The sequence below is a fragment of the Arvicola amphibius genome, chromosome X (assembly GCF_903992535.2).
Source record: "Arvicola amphibius chromosome X, mArvAmp1.2, whole genome shotgun sequence".
In the NCBI taxonomy this organism is placed as follows: Eukaryota; Metazoa; Chordata; class Mammalia; order Rodentia; family Cricetidae; genus Arvicola; species Arvicola amphibius.
Window position 1 is genome coordinate 115,451,804 of NC_052065.1, and position 27,993 is coordinate 115,479,796.

At 36.5% G+C, this 27,993-nt stretch overlaps 2 protein-coding genes across 7 annotated transcripts in view; both read right to left on the reverse strand.

Moving 5' to 3' along the window:
* The window catches only part of Enox2 (ecto-NOX disulfide-thiol exchanger 2), a 281,277-nt gene that overhangs the window by 212,132 nt on the left and 41,152 nt on the right, over positions 1–27,993 (reverse strand). The gene's annotated exons all lie outside the window — the stretch shown is intronic.
* LOC119804686 (60S ribosomal protein L19-like) lies at positions 13,702–14,377 on the reverse strand. Its single transcript, XM_038316245.2, has one exon. The coding sequence runs from the start codon at positions 14,365–14,367 to the stop codon at positions 13,777–13,779; it is 591 nt and encodes a 196-aa protein (XP_038172173.1). The 5' UTR covers positions 14,368–14,377; the 3' UTR covers positions 13,702–13,776.

Below are 27,993 nucleotides of genomic sequence, written 5' to 3' on the forward strand. Positions count from 1 at the left end.
CACCTCATTCTCCACATTCAATAACCAAACTCTCTAATGCTTACCTCCTATTTCAAATGTGGACCTTTCTCCCTGTAAGCATCATGTCAACAAAGATGAACAATTTAAATATCCTCCTCGCATGTCTTCCTGTCACCAATCAACTCTCAGCTGCAGGCAGTGTGACATTTTTAAAGCAAAAAATAAAAAATAATCTCACTTTTGACTTCAAAATTCTTGTCTGTTTCTTGTTCTTGGACCACAAACCCTGAAAGTCCCTGGTATGGCAAACAAAGTCCTTCATTGCCTAACTCCTTTTCATCTGAGTAGGTTGTTCGTACTCTGTAGTTTGTCGACCTCTTACCAATCCATTCAGCCCTTAACTACTATACATGCTCTAGCTGAATCCCTGGCCCCATTTGCTTCTTTGTGGGGAAGAATGCACCTGAGGCTTTTTTTTGTTTCAACTTTTACCGTGATACCTAGAGCAGTTTATGGAGAAATACGTCAGTTGCCTGCTGTGCACTTAAGTTCCAGGAGTTGAGATATAATCTCAATCATAAAAGGTTTAAACACCCCGTCTACCTCGGCTTGGGTAACCTTTGCTAAGAAGCCATCACTAGACTCTAAGGTTCCAAGAGCAGTGCCTCGTATATACTCAGATAATATCATATACTTGCTATGCAAGCATCATTCTGTATTATGACTGCCTGTTTCTTTTCTTCTGATGCCCACTAAACTTGGCATATGAACTATCAGCTCCTGGAGCTCAAGAACTACATGGTAAAGGAAGGCACAATATAATGCCAGGCACACCACTGTTTGCCAACAAATACGAGATAAATAATTGAACGAATTACTGTGCAGGTGGAAATTCCAGACTTTTACCACACTACCAATATCCACAACCTTTACCTTCATCTAGCATTGGAAAAAGGTACAGAGATTCTAGAAGTCAACTGGCTTAGGAATGAAGTATTGGGGCCTTGTGAGCATCATTTGTATGATGTATAAGTTCTCTATGTTTCCTCCTATCTTGGAAATTCAGTAATGTTCAGTTTTCTTGTCATATACAAGTTCCATCTCCCAAACCATCTCCCTCTTTTCCTACCCTGAATTTCTGTCATCATAACAGCACTGTGATAATCTGCTTTAGATATTTGAAGAAAAGTTGAGTAAAAGCCAAGACATATAATATTTCTTTGTATACATGTGAGAGGGAAAAAAAGACAGATATGAGAGAAAGAGAGCAAGACTTTGAAGAAAAGACAGAGGTGGGCAAGAAGGGAGGGAGCATGTTTAATTTCTGTTGTTGTGATCAAAATACACTAACAAAAAGCATACTAGGAGCAAGGGCTTATTTAGCTTACAATTCCAGGTTATAGTCCTGGAATTACAGGGAAGTCAAGCGAGGAATTAGAAGCAGCTAGTCAGTTTACATCCACTGTTAAGAGCAGAAAGAAATACATGCAGGCACTCATGCTTCTTGCTCAGCTTTCATTTTTAACTCTTACACAGTCCAAAGACCAGCCTATGAAACGGTTCCACTCAAATTCAGAGTGGGCCTTTCTCCCTCATTGAAACCAATGAAGCAGAATATCTCACAGGCCAACATGATTATGACAATTCCTCACTGAGACACATCCCAGGTAATTCTAAGTCATAGCAGCTGACAATTAAAACTAACCATCACAGGAATATGGGATAAAGACAGAGGGAAATGTGTTTTAAAGAAACCATGTCTATCTTTTCTAAAAATGAAGTTTTAGGGAGTATACAATGTTGAAATAGTTTATGATCCCACTGAAATCAGGAACAAGATGAGGTGGTCCACACACTCCATATCTATTCAGTATACTACTTAAGCTCTAGCTAGAGCAATAAGACAACAAAAGGAGATCAAGTGGATACAAATCAGAAAAAAAGAAGTCAAACTCTATTTGCTGATGATATGGTACTATACATAAGTGATGCCAAAAATTCTACCAGGGAATGCCTACAACTCAAAAACACCTTCAGTAATGTAGCAGTATATGAGATTAACGTAAAATAGTAGCTCTCCTTTATACAGATGGCAAATGGGCTGAGAAAGAAATCAGAGAAACATCATCCTTCACAATAGCCACAAATAACATATCTTGGGGTAACGCTAATCAAACAAGTGAAAGACCTTATGACAAGAACTTTAAAACTTTGAAGAAAGAAATTAAAGAAGACACCAGAAAATGGAAAGATCTCCCACGCTCTTGCATAAGTAGAATTAACAGAGTAAAAATGGCAATTTTACCAAAAGCAACCTACAGATTCAATGGTATTCCCTTCAAAATCCCAACAAAATTCTCCACAGACCTCAAAAGAACAATACTCAACTTCATATGGAAAAACAAAAAACCCAGGATAGCCAAAACAATACTGTACAAAAAAGGAACTTCCAAAGGCATACCATCCCTAACGTCAAACTCTACTATAGAGCTATATTAATGAAAATAGCCTGGTATTGGCATAAAAACAGACAGGAGAATGAATGGTATCGAATTGAAGACCCAGAAATCAATCCACACACCTACAAACACCTGATTTTTGACAAAGAAGCTGGAAATATAATGGAAAAAAGAAAGCATAACCAACAACTGGTGCTAGCATAACTGGATATCAACATATAGAAGACTGCAAATAGATCAGTATCTATCTCCATGCAGAAAACTCAAGACCAAATGGATCAAAGACCTCAACATAAGGCCAGCTATACTGAACCTTATAGAAGAGAAAGTGGGAAGTACACTTGAACACATTGGTTCAGGAGAACACTTCCTAAACATAACCCCAGTAGCACAAACACTGAGGGAAACAATTAATAAAAAGGACCTCCTAAAACTGAGATGCTTCTGTAAAAGCAATGGACATGTTCAACAAGACAAAATTGCAACCTAAAGAATGGGAAAAGATCTTCACCAACCCCACATTAGACAGAGGTCTGATCTCCAAAATATACAAATGACTCAAGAAAATTGACATCAAAAGAACAAATAATTCAATAAAAATGGGGTACAAACCTAAACACAGAATTCTTACTTAACAGATGAATCTAAAATGGTCAAAAGATACTTAAGGAAGTGCCCAACATCCTTAGTCATCAGAGAAATGCAAATCAAAACAACTCTGCGATTCCATCTTACATCTGTCAGAATGGCCAAGATCAAAAATACTGATGACAGCTTATGTTGGAGAGGATGTAGGTTAAGGGGAACACTCCTCCATTTCTGGTGGGAATATAAACTTGTATAACCTCTTTGAAAATCAATATGGCCATTTCTCAGAAAATTAGGAAACAATCTACCTCCAGAGCCAGCAATACTGCTCTTGGCTATATACCCAAAGGATGTTCAGTCATACGACAAGGACATGTGCTCAACTATGTTCATAGCAGCATTATTCATAATAGCCAGAACCTGAAAACAACTTAGATGCCCCTCAACCAAAGAATGGATAAAGAAAATGTGATACATTTACACAATGGAGTACTACTCAGAGGTAAAAAGTAATGATGTCCTGAAATTTGCAGGCAAATCATGAATCTAGAAAAAAATATAGAGTGAGGTAACCCAGACCAAGGAAAACAACTATAATATATACTCACTCATAAATAATTTTTAGATATAAAACCAAGAAAAGAAGCCTACAGTCCACAACCCCAGAGAACCTAGACAACAAAAAGGACCCTAAGAGAGACATACATGGATCTACATAGGAAGGTGAAAAAGAGAAGATCTCCTGAGTAAATTGTGAGTATGGGGGTCATGGGAAAGGATAGAATAGGACAGAGGAGGAAGGAAGCAGAGCAGAGAAAAAGTACAGCTCAATAAAAATAATTCTATTTTTTTTGTAAAAATGAAGTTGAGGTCCAATTTTAAGAAGTTCACAATGTTGAATTAGTTTATGATGTCCAAATTGCTAAAATTATATAAGAGAACTTCAAAACAGGTAAAGTTTTAAAAAGTATAAGATACAAGAGAATTTATTCACCTTTTAAATAAAGTCTGAATCACAGTACCCTGTGCTTTCTTGCAAATTGCAAACAGAGAGAGAGACCTCCTTCAAAATGGACTTCAATCTGAATTTCTCCAGTTAAGACAAGTGGAGAAACGATAGATATAGAATCATTGGAGGTTACTGCAAACCTATGAAAACATGTAACAAAAACCAGCTCAAAGAGCAAAATAATGAAAGGACCAATCATCTACCGGTCTCTGGGGAAGAACCAGATGGCCTAAAAAGCCAATTCTCATCTCCTAATTTCCTTGATTGATAAGGAAAGATACATTTCCATTTAGTTCTCATAAACACTGACCCTTCTGTTCTCTGGGGACAAAGTTGAAATACTACCATTTTTGCTTCCCATATTTAATGATAAGTGTGCTTGGTAAAGTATGCATTCAAAAACTTATGCTGACAAAAATGGCCCTGCATTTATCTCTTTGTCTTTTAGTTGCAGCACACAGTTGCAGCAAGGAAGTAGGAAATTTAAATGCACAGCAAGCAATTGATGTATTTCTCCATAAACTCGTCTACATATTATGGCAAAAGTAGAAGCAAAGAAAGCCTCAGATGCATTCTTCCCCATAAAGAAGCAAGTAAGGCAAAGGAAACAAACTAGGAAATGAGAGAAACAAATGCAATTACCAGTGCATACCCTCTTAAAAGCAAATCGAAAGAACCATTATCATTTATTAGCACTGAAGATAGGTTAAACTCTTTCTGTATAAAAAAGAATGAGTGGCACTTTGTCAGAGAATTTTCAACATAGTTACAAAGATGCTAGTGGATACAGTAGCTAGTATAACATGAAAAAGATTAAAGATGAAATAAAAAATAGAGTAAATAACAATATATAGAAGTATATCTTAACAATGCATACTATTCTCATTGGTTTTAGAAAGCACTGTACAGAATGAAACATCCATGTTTATAAGACTCCTGTATAAACTCTTCCTATATTTCACATGTAAATGTATATTATATTTTGATATATAATATATTTAAGTTGAGCAGAGATGAGGAGTCAGGAAAGTCCACCTGAATCAGTATAATAAAGAAGTAAAATGAAATCTCAAGGTATTAGGGTAGATAAGATGAAGAAATGGGGGTTAACAAAGCAGTAATTCCTCGAAATAGGAACTCTGCATAGGTATACAGTGTGTCCTACTTTAAGAAGATTTATTATTCCTTTTTTCAGCCTACAAACCAGATAATATAGGCAAGGTTATTTGTAATACAGAAGCATTCCACATGGCAGCCTTTTAAAATGTCAAGCTAATATTGTACTCCAAACTAAAATTTGCTTCTGCAAATATGGAATTTATATATTCAGTTTCTTATAGAGTTTTTGTCTGAAGTGAAGTATTCCTGTACCAATAAGCTTCATGTAGAACTGTCCTTCACTTATCTTTTATAAATCTGAATTCTGGCATACTGGTTCTGCTTAAAGTATATGTTTGAAATATAGAGGATGGATGGGGGTGTAAGACAAAGAGGAAAAATCTATACTTCAAAATCAGCCACCTGAGATAGTATTCACCAAGTCCCTATTAAGGAAGTTGGATTTCATTACAAAAGTGGGTAAGAAAATAATCTTGGACCATCTCACAGGCCCAAGGCCAAATTTAGGATTTTGTAAGAAATAAGATGTAAGAAAGTGCCCTAAAATCATTTGAGAAGGCTATATCGGATTGTCTACTTGGAAAAAAAATGTATTTTCACATGTACATTAAAAAAATAAACTTTTGAGGGAATAGAGAAATGACCCAGATTCCGATCCTAAAAACCACATGGTTACTCCAGTTCCAATTTTGAAAAAGCTGAATTAATGCTTAGGTATTCTAATACAGTATTACTTCAGTTCCTACGGTATTAGAATACCTAAGCATTAATTCAGTTTCTGCCAAATATTGCCTTGAATCCAATTAATAAAAAAAATCTAAGCTGAGTAATATCAATTAGGTAACGTCTAGGGAAAAAAAGAAAAACCTTCAGAAGATATAAGTTCCTAAAAAAAATCTAATGTGGGAGAGTCTTCTGTTTGTGTTGATTTCATTTGTTAATAAAAGAACTGCCTTGGCCCATTTAATAGGCCAGCCTTTATGTGGGTGGAGTAGACAGACCAGGAAGAAGGAAGTGAGGTAGATGGCTCAGACAATTGCCCTGCCTCTGCTCTCTGAGCCAGAGGTGATGAAGCTCTGGCCCAAGATGGACTTATGCTAGAATCTTCCCGGTAAGGCACGACTTTGTGGTGCTACACAGATTATTAGATATGGGTTAGTCAAGATGTGAGTAAGAGGCTGAAACTAATGGGCCAGGCATTTTTTAAATGAATACAGTTTGTGTGTTGTTATTTCGGGTTTTAAGCTAGCTGTGCGGGAGCCAGGCGGCAGGGAGCGGGGCAGCAGGAACGTGGCCCGCTGCTCCTCACTACAAAAATCAGAACAAAAATGTGGACAAAGTTGTAAGGTCTTCTGTTTACTCAAAAACATACCAACTTTCAAAAGAGTAGCTCTGCCCATTTAACTTAGAACTATAACCTTCATTCCTAAGATAGTGCTATCAATATTTCTTCACTATGTTATAAGCCAACGGTTGTCCTATGTTATATAATGTTCAAAGACTTTATTATATAATTTACTATAGAATTATTCAGCACAAATCCTAGTTTTAGCATGATTCTGGGCTACCAAATCAATTATCTGTTTGAGAAAGCTCCAAGTTTCTAACTGATTTTGTCAAAGTTCCATACACTTAAATCATCTAATAACTCTATTTTAGTCATTCTCATGTCTAGAAAAATAATTAAACTCGTAGTCTTAGTTTAGGCTACTATTATTGTGATGAAACACCATGACAAAAAGCAATTGGCTTACACTTCCACATCCATAGTTCATCACTGAAGGATGTTGGAGGGAGGAGATCACTTGTTTCTCAGTAGCCCGGCAGCTTAGACCCAAAAATAATCACACAGAAACAGTATTATTTAAATCACTGCTTAGCCCATTACCTCTCGCTTCTTATTGGCTAACTCCTACATCTTAATTTAACCCATCTCTATTAATCTGTGTATCACCATGAAGTTGTGGCCTACCAGCAAAGTTTTAGCATGTCTATCTCCAGTAGCAGTTCCATGGCTTCTCTCTACTCTGCCTCCTTTCTCTCAGCACTGTTTAAGTTTTCCCCACCTACCTCTGTTCCCCTATAGCTCTGCTATAGGCCCAAAGCAATTCCTTTATTAAACAATGATATTCACAATATACAGAAGGGAATCCCACATCAGAAGGAAGTCAGAATAGGAACCTGGAGGCAGGACCTGATACAGAGGCCATGAGGGGGAGTGCTTACTGGTTTGCTCCTCATGGCTTACTCAGCCTGCTTTCTTATAGAAGCAAGGAACACCAGCCGAGGGATGGCATCACCCACAATGAGCTGGGCCCTTTCCCATCAGTCACTAATTAAGAAAATGCCCTATAAATTTGCCTGCAGCCCAATCTTATGGAAGCATTTTCTTAAGTGAGGCTTCCTCCTCTCCGATGTCAAGTTGACATAAAACTAGCCAGCACACTGATCATGGTTTCTCTGGACCTCGGGGACTCAAAAAATTAAATATGCCAAAAATAACGTGTGTGTGTATGTGTGTGTGTGTGTTGTGTGTGTGTGTGTGTGTGTGTGTGTGTGTGTGTGTGTGTGGTATATGTATATGGAAGGCATTATGAATATACAAAACCATAATTTATCAATATCATGAAGACCTATAAACATCTATAGAAGACCGAATTAGAAACTCGTATACATTATGGGCAGTACAAATTTGACTCCATGGGTTGTTAAAAAGAGAATATAAAATTGGGAGGGGATCTGACTGTTAGGGGAGAAGAAAAGATAAACATGAACAAAACACATTGTATGTAATTCTCAAAGAATAAACAGTATTTTCAAAAAGTCTCAATTCTGTCATCAATACCTATACGTTAATAAATACTATTACCAAAAAAAGTCTATCCAGTTTAAAATAACAGGTAAATATTTAGTATTTACTACAACAGAAACATCTGGGTGGCAACAAAAAGCAGTAACAAAAATTATGAAAGCAGTCTTAAAGGATGCAAACTTGGCATGAACTTTATAAGCAGAAATCCTATTTTGTTATCTAACTGGAAACAAGTTTCATCTTTGAATTCTAATATTTTTCTCTAGGACTACAATGCTAAGAAGCATCCCCAATCAAGAATATTCTAGAAAAAAATCTAGTTTTGTCAGTTCAAAGAGCTTATTTCCTCCCTCCTGTTTTACTAGCAGAAGTATTATCAGCAGAGGCTGATGACAATGCCCCCTCCCTAAAGCAGTCTTACATCTGTGTCCAAAAGAAAATATTCCTGCAAACTAGTCCTTGAGGATCCATCTACAAGATGTGAGAAACTGCGATGTTAAAGGACATTCCCTTGAGGAAATCTCAAAGTCCTTGCTAATAATACCAGGTAAGCTAGACTTGAGAGTTTATCCAACTACATACAATCCAACTAATACAGAGAAGATAAGCAACAGGGGAGGGAAGGAAGAAGAAATAAACTAAACAGCCAAACTAAAGGAGAAATCATACCAAAGAGCTAAAAGACTAAAATTAAATATTTATCTGTAGAGATAAGGTGAGGCAACTAAGTCAAATGAAGGCTCTACAATCCTAAAATACTATTCTATGTCTGAGAATGCAGAAGTGTGTAGCAAACATGTGGAGGTCAGAGGACAATGTGCATGAGCAAGTTTATTCTCCTAACATGTGGGTCCCAGGAATGAAAAGTCAGGATATCAAAATTGAACACAAGCACTGTGGTGGTTGATGAGAATGCCCCCATAGTTTCACATATCTGAATGCTTAGTCACCAAGGGGTGGAACTACTTGGGAAGGGTTAGGAGGTGTGGCCTTGTTGGAGGAGGAATATTACTAGTACTGGGTTTGAGATTTCAAAACCCATGCCAGGTCTAGTTGTACTTTCTCTTTGCCTGCTGTCTGCATGTTAGCACATAAAGCTTGGATCCACTGCTCCAGCACCACACCTTCCTGCTTCCTACCATGATCAAAGAGTAACCCTCTGAAACTGTAAGCAAGCCCCCAATTAAATGTTTCCTTTTATAAGAGTTGCCTTGGTCACGGTGTCTCTTCACAGTAAGTAAAAACTAATACTCAACAGATTATCAAGGGAAAACACAAAACATTAATTCTAACATTTAGTTTTAAGGATATTATGAACTATATCTGTAACCTTGGACAAATCACTCACATTCTTAGGGATATCTAAAAAGTAAAGGCGTTGAGATACAAATACTATGTATGATACCTAAAAGAAATTAAGTCATCATACTGAAAAGAGAGGTGCACCCCCATGTGCACTACAGCACTACTGAGTATAGCTAAAATATACAACAAACTTTGACACCAATGGATGACTTAATAAAGATGTTGGACTATTCAATTTTTTTCTTTTTCTTTTTTTAGGTAGAGTCTCTGTAGGTTGGACTGGTCTGGAACTCACAAGGTAAAGTACACAGGCCTTGAACTTCAAGAGATCCACCAGCCTGTCTCAGGAGTGTTGAGTGTACTATCACATCTAGCTTAATGTTTTTGAAAAAGAAATCTCCTATATCTGAAAGAGTTAAAAGAGGAACTCTTATGCTTGAACTACAGTGTCTTCATAACAATCTCATGTCCCCTTCTTCTCCACTAGGTCTCCCCTTCTCCCTGGAAACAGCCTGAAAGATTCTTACACAGATTGGGAACACTGAAAATTTATTTGCCACATAATTTTTAAGGTTCCCTCCAATGCTCATAATCTACAAGAAACTAAAATTTTCCCACCTACATCTTCTTTGCTATATCAAATCTGGTAAGTATTTGTTGACTATACAGTAGCAAAGAAAACATGAAATAAGATTTCTACCTTAAAAGAGCTTTCCATCTTGGGGAAATCAAAATCAAGACTATGAGGAGGGCCTTCAAAAGAGATTTTAAGGAACAGGATAATATCTAGGGCCACTAGAGTAAAGGTCTAGTTCTATATCTTTCTTATTTTAATGTTATTGCCTGGAAAACAAGCACTCAAATCAATATTGAATAAGTAAATGATCATCTACATTCCCTGAAATTCATCCAAAACAGTCAAGATTTTAAAGTACATTCCATATTTTCTTTCATATATGTACAGGGTGCCAGGAAAAATAATCACATTTCCCCATTTATTCAATCTAGTATAATAATCACAATAGTGATATTTTATTAGAATAAAAACAAAGCAAAAAATCCCACCCAAACATGTTAGCACCTATATTTTAGTTATTGAAGTAACTAAATACAAAATGAGTCCTTGTCATTTGAAATATCATTTTGTTGAAGCAAGACTGACTTTTGCTTTGACAGGAATTCCTTCCTGCAACAAGCCTGTTTATTTGGAAGTCTTTCATATGCTGCAAGTCTCCAAAGTAGGTAAATCAAGTTAGAAATGAGGAGCATTTCTCTCTCTTCCCTCTCATCTCCGTTAGCAGTGGGAAGAAGGCAGGAAGGTCAAGCAGAAGGCAACTGGTTTTCTTTTCCTCTGAAGCTTAAATTCTTCCCAATAATAACTTTTTTTTGGTCTCTGACTCAAAATCAGCTACCCAGCACCTAAATAAAATTAAGACAACAGAACCAATTGCAGGAAATTTGATTGACAGTTTACTGGAGACAGATCATTTAAGTAAAAGCTTTTCCCATTCAAAGCACAATATCAGTTCTTGAGGAAATCTTTCTGGAAAGGGACAGATGGCTCTAAACTTTTATGGCTCAGGTGATATAAGTTATCAAGGACAAGTGTTGTATATAACTAATGCTTTCAAATCTCAGTTGTGCTTTCCTTTAAGGCTACTATGTTTGAAAGGAGACTGAGGCAAATTTAAATTCCATTTTTTTGTTTTAGCATAGTCTTAGTATCTTGAATATGCCATTTAGATAGACATATTTTTATAAACAGAGGGTGTAAAACAGTTCTGGGTTTTAACAAAAATCTATTATCCCTGTCTGGTAACAGAGGACTTTGGAGAGTTATCAAATTAACAGATTAAATTAAAAATGTTCAACACTTTCTCATTTTTCTCCAAGGTTCAATGACATCTGATGGGAAACGTTGCACTTCTACATCTACTATGGCAAATATAGAGAATTCAGTCTATGGAGACACCTATATGTACCTGCTACCATCGTACCCGCCACCAAGTTATATTGGGGGAAAATAAAGTGAGTAGGCAAGTTCACAAAAATGACATCTATGACTCCTCTCATTAATTTTCACACTGCCTCTGTAAAATACAAATGCAATTCAAGGTCTTGAGCTTCATTTGGGAGACTTAAATTTGGAGTGGGTCCAGCTACTCAAAGGATCACATGAGTTATAATGCAGCCACGGCAGCTGGCCAAATTGTAACATGCTTCTATCTTCTGAGCAAAATGTAGAAATTTCTGGCCAAGACTCTTCAATAATATCAAGCATTTTGACAAATGAGATAACATGACATTTGAAGAACTATGTACAGCAAAGGAATTAATCAAGAGAAGAGTTAGCATGCAGAACAGGAGAAAATCTTTGCCAGTTGTACACCTGATAGAATATCACTACCTAGAATATATGACGAATTCATAAAAGCTGAACAACACAAATTCAAACAATACAATCAATAAATGTGCTAATGAAATGAGCAAATAGTTCTTAATAGATGAAGTGCAAAAGGTGAATTAACATATAAAAAGGTTAAATATCCTTAACCATCAGGGAAATGCAAATAAAATTTATACCGAGATGTCATAACACTCCATGCCTATCATCAAGAAAAGACCAACAACAAATAGTCATAAGGATGCTGTGGAATGAAACTCATATATTGTTCCAGGGAATGCAAATTGGTCCAGTCACTGTGGAAATCAATATGGCACTTCCTCATAAAAACAAAAATAGAATTATCATATAACCCAGTTATCCTATTTCTGGGTATATATATCCAAAGGACTATAAGAGAAAATGCCATATAAACCAGTACATCGGTGTTGATTGCAGCAGTATTCTTAACAGCCAAGCTATGGAATCAGCCTATTTGTCCGCTAACAGATGAATAAAGAAATACAGCATTGTCCTTATTTGCTTTCTGTTTTTATGATAAACACCATGATCCAAAGCGGTTTGCAGAGGAAAAGGTTTTGTAGGTTAGTCTGAAATCAAGGGAAGCCAGGGCAGGATCTGAAGGTGGAACTGAGGCAGAGATCATGGTGGGATGCTGCATACTGGCTTCCTTCCTTAGCTTGCTCAGCTACCTTCCGTTTTGAAGCCCAGGACCCCCAGTCCTGGAATAATACTGTCCACACCAGGCTGGCCATTTCACATCAATCAGCAATCAAGAAAATTCCCCCACAGACATGCCCAAAAGCCAATCAGATGGAGACTGTTTTTTAACTGAGATTCTTTTCCTAGGTATGTCTAGGTCTGTGTCAAATTTATAAAAAACTAACTATAATCAGTGTGTGTGTGTGGGGGGGTTTATTATCTACAAAGAAGCATAAATTGATACCATTTGCTAGAAATTTGATATAATTAGAGATAACACTAAGTAAATTAGCCAGTGCAGAAAGATTAAAAATACCACGTATTCATTCATTTGTGGATACCAGAATTCTTTATATAGAGACAAAACCACATATACATATACAACAAGAAAGCAGAAGAAAGACTGGAAAAAAGAAGATGACTAGCAGAAAGGGAAGAAGAAGAACTAAGGTAAAGGAGTAGAAGGGTTGAATGTGGTCAAATTGCAATCCAACTAAAAGATGCTATTTTTATGAAACCCCATACTATGTGCAATGAATATATGCCAATATAAATAGTATTGCATTTTTCCTTTTTATTTATTCTTCTCTCATACAATATATGCTGGCTGCAGCCTCCACTCCCCCTAGTGTCTTACCACACAGACACACACACACAGACACACACAACACATTCTCTTCCCCTCTCCTTATACTTTTTATTTTTTGAGGTAGACTCTTTTAGTTTTTTTTTTTTTTTTGCGGGGATAGTTATCAAAATTATGGCAATTTTCCTGCCCTGAACTCTGAAAGGCCAGACACAGCTTAAAATTAAATTCCTTACAAAATTCTATATCATCATCATCAGAGATGGTCCCTCTGGCAGCAGATAGGAATAGATGCAGATATCCACAGCCAGACATTATACAAACAGAGTCTAAAGGGGGCGGTCTTCATCAAATATCTCCCCTCAGAGCTCAGGGAATCCCAAAGAAGAGTATAAGGAAAGATAATAAGAGCCAGACAGAATGAAGACACACGCGAACAAGGCCTTCTAAATCAACTAATCAAGGAGCAAATGAGCTCACAGAGACTGAAGCAGCATGCACAGGGCTTACATGGGTCAGCACCAGATCCTCTGTGCATGTATTATAGCTTTACTTTAGTATTTTTGTGGGACTCCTGAGTATGAGAACAAGTGGGTCTCTGATTATTGTGCCTACTGTTGGGGCTCTTTCCTTCTGTTTAGATTGTTTAGTCATATCTCAATGTGATGTTTTTTATTTTATCTCATATTTTATTTTGTCATGTCTGATTGTTGTCTACTATATGCCTATTCTTTTCTTTTTTTTTTCCACCAGACAAAGGCTTGTTTTATTTTAATGACTGATCCACCTGAGGCCACAGGCAACCCACTATGTACAGACTCGAGGGAAGCTCTATTTCTTTGTCTCTTCCTCCTTAGACAGAGTCTTGATGATCTCCTCCTTCTTGGCCTGGAGGCGCTCCTCCCAGCGCTTTCTTGCTTCCTTGGTCTTAGACCTGCGAGCCTCAGCCTGGTCAGCCAGGAGCTTCTTGCGGGCCTTGTCTGCCTTCAGCTTGTGGATGTGCTCCATGAGAATCCGCTTGTTTTTGAAGACATTCCCTTTGACCTTCAGGTAAAGGCTGTGATACATGTGGCGGTCAATCTTCTTGGATTCGCGGTATCTCCTGAGCAGGCGGCGCAGGATCCGCATCCTTCTCATCCAGGTCACCTTCTCGGGCATCCGGGCATTGGCAGTGCCCTTCCGCTTTCCTATGCCCATATGCCTGCCCTTCCGTCGAGCCAAAGTATTTTTCCGGCATCGAGCCCTGGAATGGACAGTCACTGGCTTCCGGATGATCAGCCCATCTTTGATCAGCTTCCGGATCTGCTGACGGGAGTTGGCATTGGCGATTCCATTGGTCTCGTTGGGGTCCAACCAGACCTTCTTTTTACCACAGCGCAGGACGCTAGAGGCAAGCCTCTTCTGTAGCCTGAGCATACTCATGGCTGCGGACGCAGCAGCGAAAGGCGTGCTTATTCTTTTCTAATGAGAGACAGAAAGGAGATGAATCTGGATGGAAGGGGAGGTGGGGAGGATCTGGGAGAAGCAGAGGAAGGGGAAACCATAATCAGGATATAATGCATGAGAAAAGTATCTATTTTCAATAAAAGGGAAAACGGAAAAAAAAATATGTATCCTATCCAAGGAATGTTTGTTCCAGAGATGTAAGGTCGGTTCAATATTAAAAACTCAATCAGTGAGCCCACCATACTAAAAGACTAAATGGGAAAAACCATATAATTATAGTAATTGATATAGAAAAAGCATTTGAAGAATTCATCAGTAATACATTATTTAAAAGCCTTAAAAAAACAAAGGAACATTGAAAGAATGTTCTCCACATGTTAAAGGATATCTATAAAAAGCTCCTATTAACATCTTATATAAAGGGTAATAACTGAATAGTTAATAGGACTTAATGAAAGAAACAGTATCTCTTGTCACAATTTATCTAATATTCAATATATATAGTACTGGAAGATCTGCCAAGTGCAGTAAGTTGAAAACATTAGTATTTGAGAGGAAAATAAAGATATGCGTCGATGATGATCCAATGGGTGAGTGCTGGTGAGACATGGAAACAGCAAGCTGGTACTGACCCGAAAGCTTCATTCTTATGGGCTAGCTTTCATCAAGCTGGGAGGTGCAATGCATAGTACCAGGGAAAAAAGAGGTCATCAATCTTACCTAACTGTGAATCTTGCAAGCTACAAAAATGACTAGTCTGACAAGACATGTCCAATGGCACAACAGTGGCATGAACATCACTGGATTAACTACTCACTTGCTTAGCTAGGAGCCAAACATTTAAATATGGATAAAATATGGTAACTGTCCTACGAGAAATAACAGCCTAAAATACAAGAAACAGATCATAGATAACTATACCCCTAAAGAGCTACAGGTGGTCTATGGCTGCTGAGAGAGGGAGAACCAGCTTCCTCCTGAGACAAGCTCCAGCATAGGTTGTCCAATCACAGATAGTTTGCTCTGGACACATGTGCCTATGAACAATGCTAAATGGACTTAGTGGGTAGTATATAGATGTGTGCATATAACTATATGTATACATATATATGCATTATCATTATAATTATATATAATTATAAAAATATGAATTAAGGAGGGGAGAGTGAGATGGGCAGTATTGAAGGAAAGGATAGGAGTGAGGTAGATAGTGTTTACACATAACATTCTTAAAGAGTTTTAATTTAATTTATAAAGATTATAGCAAGAATTACAATATGCAGAAAGCAAACTAAAAGTACAAACGGAAGACTGGAGAAGGCTATACAAATAAGATAGAACGTAAACTGAATCTTGAAGGATCAAAGCTGCTTTGGAGTTAGCCAGCTGATCAGGGATGTAGAGGGAAGGTACAATAACCTGCATGAGGAAATGGAGGTGTGAAAGAGAAAGCATCAGAATGTACATAAACTACAAATAGATTATCATGGAGCAAAAGGGTGACCAGATTAAATTTGTGTTTTAGATGGAAAAGAATGGCAGTATGGATGCAGTAGAGGAAACAGAATGGTGACAAGATGACCAGGTAAGAGGCTGTTGCAGGTCAGACAAGTAATGACAAGTAATGACAGTGTTGATGAGCAAGGAATAAAGCACTGGTGACATACAAGATGGAAGAGTTAGTTGTCCATAATTCAACTTACTTAATTTCAAAATACAACTGATTGTCGTCACATTCCTTGTCGGCCACTTCTTATCAGTATTCATTGCTGGTTCTTCCTCTAGCTCACAAGATTTTAACAGTACGCTAATACAGGGTCAGTCCTTATAGCTTCTTTTGCCTTCACACTCTTGGCTTTAATTATGTATATGATGAATCCCCTAAGTGCATAGTACCAATACAGACCTCTTCTCCATACTCCAGATGTATACACTGCCTAATTGCCACTTAGATATCTAGTAAGGATTTGAAAGTGAAACGTCTAAAAGTGAACTCCTTCATGCTAAGCTTAATCTACCTACAGTCTTTCTTACCTTAGTAAATGTCACCTTCTTCCACAGGAACAAGCTATAGGATTCATCCTTAGCATCACCATTTTATATCCCCTAGCCAATATACCAACAAATCTTACGTGTTGTAACATCAAAAGTTGTTTCAGTCCTGCACCTATGATGTGGGAGTCCACTCTGTGTGTTGCTCGTAATGGTTAATGAATAAAGAAATTGCCCTGGCCTGCTGATAGGGCAGAACTTAGGTAGGCGGGGAAGATGGAACTGAATTCTGGGAGAAAGAATGCAGAGTCAGAGAGACACCATGGATCCGCCACCAGAGTCAGACACAGAACCTTGCCAGTAGCCCACAATCACATGGCAATACACAGATTAATAAAAATGGGTTAAATTAAGATGTAAAAGCTAGCCAATAAGAAGGTAGAGCTAATGGGCCAAGCAGCGTTTTAATTAACATAGTTTCTGTGTGCTTATTTCGGTTCTGGGCAGCCGGAACAAATAATCAGCTCTCTCCCTTACAAAAATTGGAGCCCAACGTGGGACACAAACCCATAACCCTGAGATTAAGAGTCTCATGCTCTACTGACTGAGCTAGCCAGGCGGCTGGGATAAACAAGTAGCCTCCCTGCAACAGCACCTATAAGCATCAACTCTTGCCTAAATTATCTTAGTGATTTTGTATTTGGCTTTTACCTTGCAAAGGCATTAATGATCTCTTCTTTAGCTGGCCAAAGCTTTTGCACAAAAAAGGGAAACAATAAAATGAAAAAGCAACCCATGGAATGAGAGAAAATATATGCAAACCAAACATCTATCTGATAAAACATTATTATTCAAAACACAAAAGAACTCCTACAGCCTAGTAGCAACAATTAAAAAGAGACTTAAAAACTGGAAATAAAAAGAAACCTGAATAAACACTTCTCCAAAAAAGGTAAAATGGACAGCAGGTATATTTAAATGGGCTCACACCACTGATTATTTGGAATATGCAAATCAAAACCACAATAAAGTTATTACCTCATAGCCACAGGGCTGGTTACAATTTTGAAAAGATAAAAAGTATTATCAAGAATACAAGGGAGGAGAAATAGTTTTATATTGCTACTGAAAATATAAATTGGTACAGTCTCTATGGAAAATACTATGGAGTCACAATCCCACTCAATTAAAATAGAACTGCTATGATTCAATGGTCCCATTTCTATACATACATTAAAAAAAAGCTAAAATAAGAGCTTTAAAGAGATATCTATACTGCTAGGATCTCTGAAATAGTCTTCCCAAATGCTGAGACTTGAAAAAAACACAATGCCCATATATGAAGAATGAATCAAGAAAATATACATATATACTATGATTATACAAATTATATTTGTATAGATGAAAAATAGCATAAATAGTATTCTCAGTCTTAAAAGGATACAAGCATTTGCAACAAAATGAGTAGACCTGTAAAATATTATCCTAAATGAATGAACCAGACAAAGAATGGCAAAAACCACATGGTAGCAACTTTATGGTGATTCAAAAGTAACAAAACCCATAAAATCAGAGAATAGAAGGTGGTAGTTAGGGACTGAGGGAAGGATGAAGAAAGGAGGTCAAGGGTAGAGTTTCAGTACTACAAGACTGGTTAAGTCTTAGAGAGCCAGTATAGCATTAATTGTTAAAAATACTGTAATAATGACTTAAAAGTTTGCCAAGACAGTGTATCTTTTAGTAAGTATTCTTATCACACATACAAACATGAAAAGGGAACGTTGAGGGATAATTGATAGGCTCATAGCACAAACTAACATGATTTTATGACATATAATTATCTCCAATATTATCAAGATATGTACACTAAATACATACAACATTTTATTCATCAACTGCACTTTAATTATTTGACTTTAAGCAACATAAATAATAATAGCCACCAGTATTGTGTGTTGGGTGGGGTAAATGTGTGAGTATACACATGTGTGTGGCAGTATGTGTTCCTGAGTATGTGCACTGAGTATATGGCTGAGGCCAAGGGAGGACTTCAGATGGCCTGCTATCACCTTCTACATTATCCCTTGCAGACCAGTTTGTCACTAAATCTGGAGGTTGGCAACCAACAAGCCTCAGCAATCCTCCTGTCTCCAAGTCGCACAGTTCTGGGGTCAGGCACACATGTGGCCACATGGATGCAAACTCAGCACTTAGTGATTACACTGCAAGAGCAACTGCTCTTACCTAGCAAGCCATCACTCAAAGTTCCCCCAAACTCCTTTAAAAGCTAAATTACATCACTCCTTGCACAAGATTCATCACAGACTTACTTATAAGTTTTACTCAAATTAAAAGGTAAATCCAGCTGCTCTTTTAAATACAGACTTTCAAATTCAGCTCCTAATATTCCCCTTTCTCACTCTGATTTACTCACACAAGCTCCTTGAATGGAAGTTTTTTGACTGTCTCTGCTGGGAATGTCCTTGGTTTCACTGTTCTTCCCTCAGATAGCTATTCTCTTCCAACCTCTCCCAAATAACTGTTTAATGTTCCTTCCAATGAAGCAACCTCAGACATCTGAAAATTATAACCTGTACATTTACCATTGCTCTCAATTTCTCTAAGCCTGCTCTGTTTCTTCCAATTATATACACAAAACCAGCATATATACTTATCATCTTACAAATATATATATATACATATATATATGTATATATTATTTATATATATTATATAACTTAAAGACTACATGTGTGTTTCTGTGTATGGGTGTGACTAATATTTTTAACATTTTATCGTTTTCAGAACCTAAGAAATAAATTAGGGTTTTTTTGATGACCATATACATTGACAGTACATAAAATAGTCCCTAGCACAAAGTAAATATATGACCAATTAAAGGATAAGTACGAAACCTATAGGAGCTGAGAAAATATGGAACAGCTATCTTAGTTATGGCTTAGTTATGGCTGAGAAGTTGAAGAGAATTTGAGAATATATATCTAACCCATAGATCAGTTAATGGTTCAGATCTCATCAGAGAAGCTTCTTGTAGTAGTTGTTAATTAAGAGCTACACACAGACCTACAACCGGACAATGCACAAAGAGTAAGAGACACTGGAATACTCATCCCTAAATGGGATATCTATATCATATCCCTTCCACCCAACAGTCGGGATTTATATGGAAGAGGGATAAGTTCTAAGAAAACAGTGTCTTTCAGACACATCAGGGAAGTTGTAACTATAAACTTGTAGAGACTATGACAGCACGTACAGGACCTACACATGTTAAAACCAGACAAAGTCCCATCATGGAGGTGGCGAGAAGTCCCACTTCTGCATAACAAGTTATTGACAATTGACAGCTACTGGGAGAAAGAAAATCAAGTTCTTCGATGGAATGACACTGGGTTTAACAACCACTCCAGGGCAGATCCCGTATCCAAGAATACACCACAACAAATCAGACTATTTGAAGAGAAAAAAAGGATATGAAGTTTGCTGGGTAGGAAGGTAGGGGAGGATCTGGGGAGAGTTGGGGAGAGGAGAGAATATGATCAAAATCAAATTATATTGTATGAAATTCTCAAATAATATAGTAAAACAGTTTTAAAATACATCAAACTTTTTTCAAAAATAGCATAAGCCTATTTGAGGAGAATCTTCATGTGGAAAAAATTAAACTCAAAGATATATATATATAGATATATATATATATATGTATATATATATATATAATTATACATTCTCCTGAGCACAAATAACCAAGAATTATACCTCAAATATCTAAATTGAACATGGATTCTGATTGAACATGGATTCTGAATGTTAAGGCTAGGATCCACCTGAGACATCACCAAATTCAAAACTCTTCCACTTTCACTTATTATTTTCCTTTATGATATCAAATATGTCTGTATTTCAAAATAAGGAATGACCAAATAAAAGTACATCTCTTTTGAAATGCACATACACCAATGCATGTCCTATACATAATTTCTTCCTCAGATTCAAACAGATAGGTTTTATGATTAATAAGATACTTTTTTCTTTCCTTAATCCTTTCCTTTTTTTCTGTAGACAAGTACAGGGTTATATCTTTTATTTGGAATAAATGGGATATAGTTTGTGAATATAAATTAATACCTATAATTTCTGGATTTAGAAAGAACAGCCTAGCTCTCGCGAAATTAATTTAGTTAAAATTGGATTTAAAGATCTACTTTTGAAAGACAGCATTGTTCTGCTTCCTTCCAAATTACCATCCCATCATCAAAAATGTGCATTTAATAATTCCAGTTATTAAGCGAAAATGTAACATAAGAAAAGGTAAGAGGAAAAGATACAAACTGTGAGCAAATCTATATCTATATAAAATTCAACTTTTGGTAGGTTCATTCTACTTTTCTCTGTCTCTGTATTCAAATACCCACTAAAAGCAGTATGCAATGGATACACTTAACTGTGGTCTTTACCTTAGTCCATGCTTACTTACATAAATTCAGTAACAGTATTGAAATTTACATACGACTGCTATTAATATCATTTTTTATGTGTTTGGGGGAACTTTAAGTACAGGAGTAAATTAAAAATAATTATGACCTCTTTCTAAATCAGGTTTTCTGTCTCTTCTGATTCTGTATTTTAGTAAATACAAGATGCCTTTAAAGATTGGATACAGAATTTATGTATAGATCTGTGGTAAGTCATTTGTCTAGTGTGCCTCAAGACTACTGGTCAATTTCTAACACAGCAATAAAACAAAATAAATATATATAAAGTCTGCCTATGTGTGATACATGTGTATATATCTTAGTGTATATAAATATTGCTATCTATACACACATATAATTAAGTCTGGCAATTTTCTAAGTTCTATTTTCTTTATAGCAGACAATTCCACATTTCATGCTTCAATACACAGGATATGGCCGGTTTCATTACTAAAGATCCATAATAAAAGCCTATTATTTTGTATGCTAATTAAAAAAATAATGAAAGGGGTAGATGGTTTTAAAAGGATTTACTGAGGAAAATGGGTCTGTAGCTGTTTTCTTTTCTATAACTCTAGTTATGTGCTTTAAAGGTAAACCTATACTGGGCAACTTCTACAGGGGCTGCCAATAATCCCCACCTCCTGGTATTAATTATTTTTTTGTATTAACTAATCTTTGATTTACTTCAAAGTAATGGTATATCATTTCTGGGACTAGAATTTGAAATACCTCTGGCTTGGTTATCTTGGGTATTCTTTCTTGGGTTATGGTCTCTACAGTGGTACTTGCCATGTTTTGAGCAACCCTGTGAAAAAGTCCATGGATAAGGGACTGCAGGAAGCACAGCTCTGAGTTTTAAAAGCATAGCCACCTAACCTTTAAAAAATTGAAATTTATGCCCTGGCAACACTGAAGCATGCATGGGCAGCCCATATATGGCAGTGTTGAACTTGTCCATATTGGGTGTAATGGTCTAAATTGATGAGGATAACTAACCAGATCTCTTCCTCAAGAGGGTACCAGATGTCATTACAGATGGTTGTGAGCCACCTGAACTCAGGACCTCTGGAAGGGCAGCCCGTGCTCTTAACTGCTGAGCCATCTCTCCAGCACCAGTTACCCTTCAAGATGAGATCAGAACCAAGGCATTCAGTTTACTGCATCCTCGTGAGAGATCTTGAGACATGACCACTTTTCCAAACTGTTTCTAGATTCTTAACCCTTAAAAACATTCAGAATGTTTACTGCTTTAACCTACTGCACTTTGCCATAATTTGTCACAGAACAGTTGATAGCTAATATAAAATCCAAAACACTAATTCTCATATCATTGGCTTATAAATTGAAAAAATGTCAGATAACTTCTATTTTCTACTAAAAATTTTATTTTTCCTTTCATATTTATTATGGTTACTAATATAAAAACTGAAATAAAAAATTAGACATAAATTTTTAATCCAAGCAATGTATTGGTTTTCTGAACAATTTGCAACTAGAATCTATGAACTGTTATCAAAATAAGTTTAGGCTCAAATCAAATGTCTTAATGAATGTAATCACAACTGTTTAAACTCTAAGGCATTCTTCACTTTGATGTAGGATAATACATGCATACAACATCATAAGAATAAGGTTATGCCACACCTGGATGAAGAGCACAATTTAAAAGGATTAGAATGTAAGACCACCGACTGTGCTGCAGTCTGTGGAGTTTTGCAGTCATCTTCCTGTTGCCTTATATACGAGACAGCAGACCTGAATGATCTACCTTAGATTCACTGGGTATTTCAATGACACTATTTTGGATTACACTAATAGGCACTGATAAGCAAACAGAAACAATCAATGTGTCTAGAGAGGACTGCAACTGAAGATATTCCCAATTAATTTTCTTTAATGTGTTTATAAGCCTAAACACATTAAAAATGCTTAAAATATTAGCATTTGATAGCCAAATATATTTATTTTCTCATTATCTATCATGTACCAAACATACTATATGTATCAAATCAAGCATTTTGGAAATATCATTGAGTGAAACAGAGGATATATTAAGACAACTTTCAGAAACCTTACATCATATGTTAAACATTCTATTCTGTGTAGAACCTGGCATAGCTCATGCAATCTTCTTGAAACTCTTCTATTGGTGTCTGCAATATAATATTATTTTGTTCTAAAAGTCTCCAATCATGTTTTTAGCTTTCTTCACTGGCTGCCCCTATCAAAACCTAATGAGATAATGACTTATTTTGTAGGCTCCTGATTTACATAATTTGCTCCTCATACAATTAATTCATTTTCTCAAATCCAATGATCACCCCTCTATGATTATGCCCTAAGTATCCATATTTCTACTAAAATAATCCCAGATTTTCAACAAATAAAATAACAACCCAGTCATCATTAACTACTTGTCTACCTGTTCTTTCATTTTTTCATCGCCTGCATCACTAACCTCTCAGTTGGCCACTCTAAAATTAATCCTCTTTCCAATCAATCAAGTTCTGTCCACTAGGCTATTCTAATATCTTTCATATCCATTATTTATTTTCCATTCCAACTACTAGGTCCTAATCACTGACTGTATAAATGACTATAATACTCCCTTAACTGACTTCTAATCTTTTACTTTACAATCTCACCTTTATGTTGTTTCTGGATTAATTTTCATAAAATATCATTTTCATAGTACTTTCATGCTGAATCATGGACCTTTAAGAGATTCCTATTAGCAGTAAGAACTTAATTTCTTATCTTGGCATGTAAAGCTTTATAATCTGGCTTTATACTATTTATTCAACTAAACTATCACTATTCACCAACATAAACTATTCCTTCAGAGATAGTTTACTTGCTCTTCCCAAGTGCTGTGTCTAACTTAATTTCTGGAATTTTGCTCATGTTAATCATCACGATCAGAACATATCCTCTTCTATCTTGTGCTACAAAGTCCTACATTTCTCAAGTCTGTATGTCTAAAAGATCTCTTAAGCATTCTATTCCACACTACTTTCTACTTTAGTAGAAACTACTAACTGTCTAGGGCTAGTGATATTTTTCCACATTCTGATTTTACATCGTCTCCATTCCCTTATAGAAAATGAGGCTGTCTGACAATGAGACAGCTTTCCCACTTATTTTCCTCACGACTTTCAGCACTCTATAACAACAGTGCACTTCCAAAGCTTTTTTTCATACTGATACCCCTTTTAATATTTCAAGAATATGAAGGATACCCAAAATAAATGTTTGGGGGAGCCAAATAGGATGGGCCATGGCTATTTTTTGCCAAGCCTGACTGATAACCTAAGTTCAATTCCTGAGTCCCACATGGTAAAAGGCAAGCAGAGAGTCTTGCAAGTTGCCCTCTGACCTCCAAATTTCTGCTGTTGCACACCCTGCTCCAAAATATTTTTTAAAAATACTTTGGGTTTTTGGTAGTTATATTTATTATTACTTACTCTATATGAATTATAACCATGAAATTTCAAGTATTCATTTACTTAAAATATAACAAATGCAGTACATGTTAACATAAATTGCTTATAACTTGTTTTCCAACACAAGTAGTCACTGACAATAACTATAAACTGTTTTACAATGTTTCAAGTTTATTGAAAACATTGAGATTCTCTTTTAATGATTCTTAAAAAGCTTTTATTAGTATGCATTAATCATACATATTATTGGTTTATTATGACATTTCATATATGTATTTAATGTATTGGCATTCAGCCTGTTCTGTGGTCTTTGGCTGACATGTGCAAAGAAAACCTAGCCCCAAACAAATATATAGTTAGAAAATAAAGAACTATTTGAGAATATTTTTCATATAATTTTGGTATTATCTGTTACTACATGAAGATTTGACAATAGTTTCTTTTAGAGCAATGGAGAATCTGAATCTATATTAATGAACTTTTAAGGCTTAGCTATATTAAAATCATTGGTCATCTCTGCACTGATTTTCCAAAGCATGATTTTATATCAGCATGTATTGATCATTTGACAACTATTGATTTGCTGAGTTATGAAAATTTTCCAGATGGTGGCACATTTAATTATGCAAGATTTATAAATCATATTATTTAATATTATCACTGGCCTCATCAAAAAAGTTATAGTGTATTGGGAAGCTGTCAAGTTCAAGATGGCAGAAAACAAGTGACAAAACTCTAACTTGCACTTAAGTGTTTATATTTGCAACTGGCAAGAAATAAATACTGTTTGTTGCTATCCTGAAAATAACATTCCCACTTTATTTTGGGGTTGATTCCTGCCAAATACCCAGTAACACACAATAAACATGCTTTGTCAGTTTTAAGTGAAGCTGGAGTCTCATGTAAAAAGCTGTGAGCTGAGTTTTTAACTCAAACATGCAAATGATTTACACAAAAAGAAACCATTATATTCTAATATGCATCAAAGCATCAGAAGTACTTCTCATGATTTATATACAGGATATTAAAACTACATAAAGTTAAAATTAATATCAGTATCTGTTCATTGTAAAAAGCAATATAACTAAGTAAACATATGATGTGGGAGGGTCTTCTGTTTTGTGTTGATTTCATTGGTTAATAAAGAAACTGTCTTGGCCATTTGATAGACCAGCCCTTAGGTGGGTGGAGTAGACAGAACAGAATGCTGGGAGGAAGAGGGAAGTGAGGCAATCGCCATGCCTCTCCTCTCTGGGGCAGTCGCCATGAAGCCAGCCACCAGGTCAGACATGCTGAATCTTTCCCGGTAAGCCACCACCTTGTGGTGGTACCCAGATTATTAGAAATGGGTTAACCAAGATCTGAGAGTTAGCCAGTAAGAGGCTAGAGCTAATGGGCCAGGCAGTGTTTAAATGAATACAGTTTCCATGTTGTTATTTCAGGGCTGGGATCCAGGCGGCAGGAACACAGCCCGCTGCTCCTCACTACAAACATAGTTTTGTTTTCCTAACTTTGAATATGCAATAGCCAAGAACAAAATTACTAAATAATGCAGTTTTGTGTTGCTCCCTTGATTCTTACCAGGTCACTAGCACTTTTAGTCACGTGTGCTTTTGGACCATCAGTGAATTATAAACATAAAAAATAAGGCAAGAAGCACTTTAAAATTATTTTGAAAATTGTTCTGACATTTCAAAGCCTGTGGACAATCTTAGGGAATCCCAGGACCCATGAACCACACTTTTGAGAACAAATGGTCTATATTATGTCTCCAATTCTTTCTTCATTTAGCATTACCTCTGGGCACTTCACTGCTTTGTTACTGAGCTCAAACTTCTGTTGGGTGTTCATTGCTTTTCTTATTGCAGTGAGAAAACAGCTGAATGAACTGAAAGAAGGAAGAATTTATGGGGCTCATTATTTGAGCTTTCAGTCCATAGTGGGGAAGTTCATGATGATGGGAGCAAGTGGTTGGAACAGTTCATATTTTTGATGAACAAAGAACCAAAGAGACTTGGGCTAACACCAAGGCAAGCTGAAATGCATATTTCCTGCCTCTAGAGCACTTCAACCTTGTGACTGCCAAGCAGGCCCAATGTGCAAAGGGGGCCAAAACTTACGAAAAGAGCACCACCAGCATGGCAGACAGTTTCTGTTCCAACTATAATACTCTGTGAATAATACTGAGCTACCAGTGACATGGCTCAGTGGGTTTAGGCACTTGCCACTAAACCTGATGACCTGAGTTCAATCCCTAGGACCATTATGGTGGAAAGAAAGAACAGACACATGGAAGTTGTCCTCTGACTGCCAAACATGAACCATGGCAAGGGCATGACCCTACACACACACAAAATTAAATAAGTGCATGTATCTAGGAAACTGGAAATGATATGATTGACCAAAATTATTTCCGGTATCATGTATAAGCTAAGAAATGATTCCTAAATCTATACCTTTAATGCAGATTTAGCTCTTCAACTTCGGACCTGTTTCTGGTATCTATTAATATAATAGACAAACTTTTCTTTCAAATTTGTTTTGCTTCTCCTCCTCCCCTGATCCTACCATCCACCACCCTTGTACTTCCTCCTGCTAGTTCTCTCTCTACCCATCCACCCCTCCTCTTCCATTCCATACATATGCTGTTACCATTACCTTCCCTATTCCCAATCTTCCCTTAAGATCTTTTTCAAGCTGGTGAGATGACACAGATATACATATATATAAGACTGATGACCTTATTTCAACCTCTGAAATCCATGTAAACATAGAAGAACCAACTCATGAAGGCTGTCTGTTGACCTGTATGTTTGCTGTGATAATAGTGCAAGAGCACCAATAAATACAAAATAATAATAATAATAATAATAATAATAATAATAATAATAATAATTAAATAAAAAGTAAAGAAAATCCTTACCCCTCTGTGGTGGTTTGAATAAAAATGCCCAAATAGATTGGTAGATGTGAATGCTTAGTTACCATGGAGTGTCACTATTTGAAAGAATTAAGGGGTGTGGCCTTGTTAGAGGAAGTGTGTCTTTGGGGTGGGCTTTGAGGTTTCAAAAGCCCAAGACAGTCCCAGAATCTCTCTGTCTGTCTCTGTCACTGTCTCTCTCTCTCTCTCTCTCTCTCTCTCTCTCTCTCTCTCTCTCTCTCTCTCTCTCTCTCTCTCTCTCTCTCTCTCTCTTCCTGTTTCCTGTGGATCCAAATGTTCAACTCTCAGTTACTTCTCAAGCACCACGTCTGCCTGTGTGCCATCATGTTTCTCACCATGAAGATAATGGACTAATCCTCTGAAACTGTAAATAAGCCCCAATTAAATGCTTTCTTTTATAAGAGTTGCCATGGTCATGGTGTCTCTTCACAGCAAAATAACACTGACGAAGTCACCTCTCATGCTTTTCTTTCTAGTTTCAAGACATGTATCACATGTATACACACATGTGTATCTGTATCTAAATAAAAAACTAGGATACACATATGAAAAAATTATAAACTTATCACCCTGAGTCTGGGATACTTAAGATGATTTCTACTTTCATCTATTTGCTTGTAAATGCCATGATTTTATTTTTCTTTCTTGATGAACAACATTCCATTGTATGTATGTACCACATTTTTCATGATCTATTCATCTGCTGATGAACATTTAGGTTGATTCC

What these genes read in the sequence shown, in the direction of transcription:
- LOC119804686 (XM_038316245.2), bottom strand. Translation starts at nt 14,367, where the DNA reads ATGAGTATGCTCAGGCTACAGAAGAGGCTTGCCTCTAGCGTCCTGCGC.